The following is a 923-nucleotide window of genomic DNA, read 5'->3' on the forward strand; positions in this document are numbered from 1 at the left end:
CCTGGGCCCGCGTAGGCAGCAGAGGCAGGCACGAGACTGTCCTCTGGCCCAGTTCCCACCATGCTCTCCAGAGCATGGGATGGCCTCGAACTGGGCCCCAGAGGCTCCCTCCAGAGCAGCTGCCAGGAGGGCAGGTCACGACGGGGTCAGGGCTGGCCTGGGGGTCTGCACTCTCCCGTCTGCCTGCTGTGTGGGCCGAGGCTAATCAAAATCCTCACCTGGAGAGCTGAGTGGAGTGGTGGAACCCCATGGCCCCCCAGGGTCCTTTGCCAAGTCCCCACAGTAGGGCCAGTGGGTGCACGCAGGAGCCCTGACCTGAGGAGGAGGCGGGCTGGGCCTACCTGCTTGACCTTGGCCACGTCTCTGATGAAGGCCTCGTCGCTGACCAGCGGCAGCAGCTTCTTCAGTTGGCTCAGGTCAGTGAGGAAATCCTCCCCGATTCGCTAGGGAATGAGAGAGAACACGTTGCTCCTGTCTGCTCCTGTCTGAGCTCCCCGTGGGCTCCGTCTGCCCAACCCGGCCAGCCTGGGCCCCTGCCTGGGCACCTTGCTGCGACCTGTGCCCACAGCTTCCTCGTGGTCCCTGAGGGCCTCACAGGGCGCTGCTCACCTCCACGATGGTGTCCGCCAGCCCCGGGTTGCACAGCAGCAGCCACCGTCGGGGCGTGATGCCATTTGTCTTATTCTGGAACTTCTCGGGCTCCAGCTCATAAAAATCCTTAAAGCTGCAAACGTAGAAAGCGCATCTGTCGTAAATGCTGAGCATCGAGCCACATGAGCCCGAGATCTAGGGACTGTTCAAGGAGACCCCTGGGAGCTACAGCTGATCTTCTGCCCCTTTCTGAACCATGCAGAGCACGTCGCCCTGTGCTCCAGGGACAGTGAGATGACCCTGCCTATGGTGTGGCCTGGAGCTCTCGCCCC

General features: G+C 62.7%; 1 protein-coding gene across 1 annotated transcript; it reads right to left on the minus strand.

The window, feature by feature from the left end:
- Positions 1-131: 131 nt before the first annotated feature.
- Positions 132-765, minus strand: LOC114010121 (alpha-1,4 glucan phosphorylase L-2 isozyme, chloroplastic/amyloplastic-like). Its single transcript, XM_027776755.1, has 2 exons — positions 610-765; positions 132-443 (listed from the first exon to the last, which is right to left on the minus strand). The coding sequence occupies exons 1-2, from the start codon at positions 763-765 to the stop codon at positions 147-149; spliced, it is 453 nt and encodes a 150-aa protein (XP_027632556.1). The 3' UTR covers positions 132-146.
- Between the last annotated feature and the right edge of the window lie 158 nt (positions 766-923).

The sequence above is a fragment of the Tupaia chinensis genome, unplaced genomic scaffold (genome assembly GCF_000334495.1).
Source record: "Tupaia chinensis unplaced genomic scaffold, TupChi_1.0 Scaffold133394_1, whole genome shotgun sequence".
NCBI lineage: Eukaryota > Metazoa > Chordata > Mammalia > Scandentia > Tupaiidae > Tupaia > Tupaia belangeri.

Coding starts and splice junctions, on each gene's coding strand:
- LOC114010121 (XM_027776755.1), bottom strand. CDS start 765: ATGCTCAGCATTTACGACAGATGCGCTTTCTACGTTTGCAGCTTTAAG. Junction 444..609: donor TGGCGGACACCATCGTGGAG/GTGAGCAGCGCC, acceptor CTCATTCCCTAG/CGAATCGGGGAGGATTTCCT.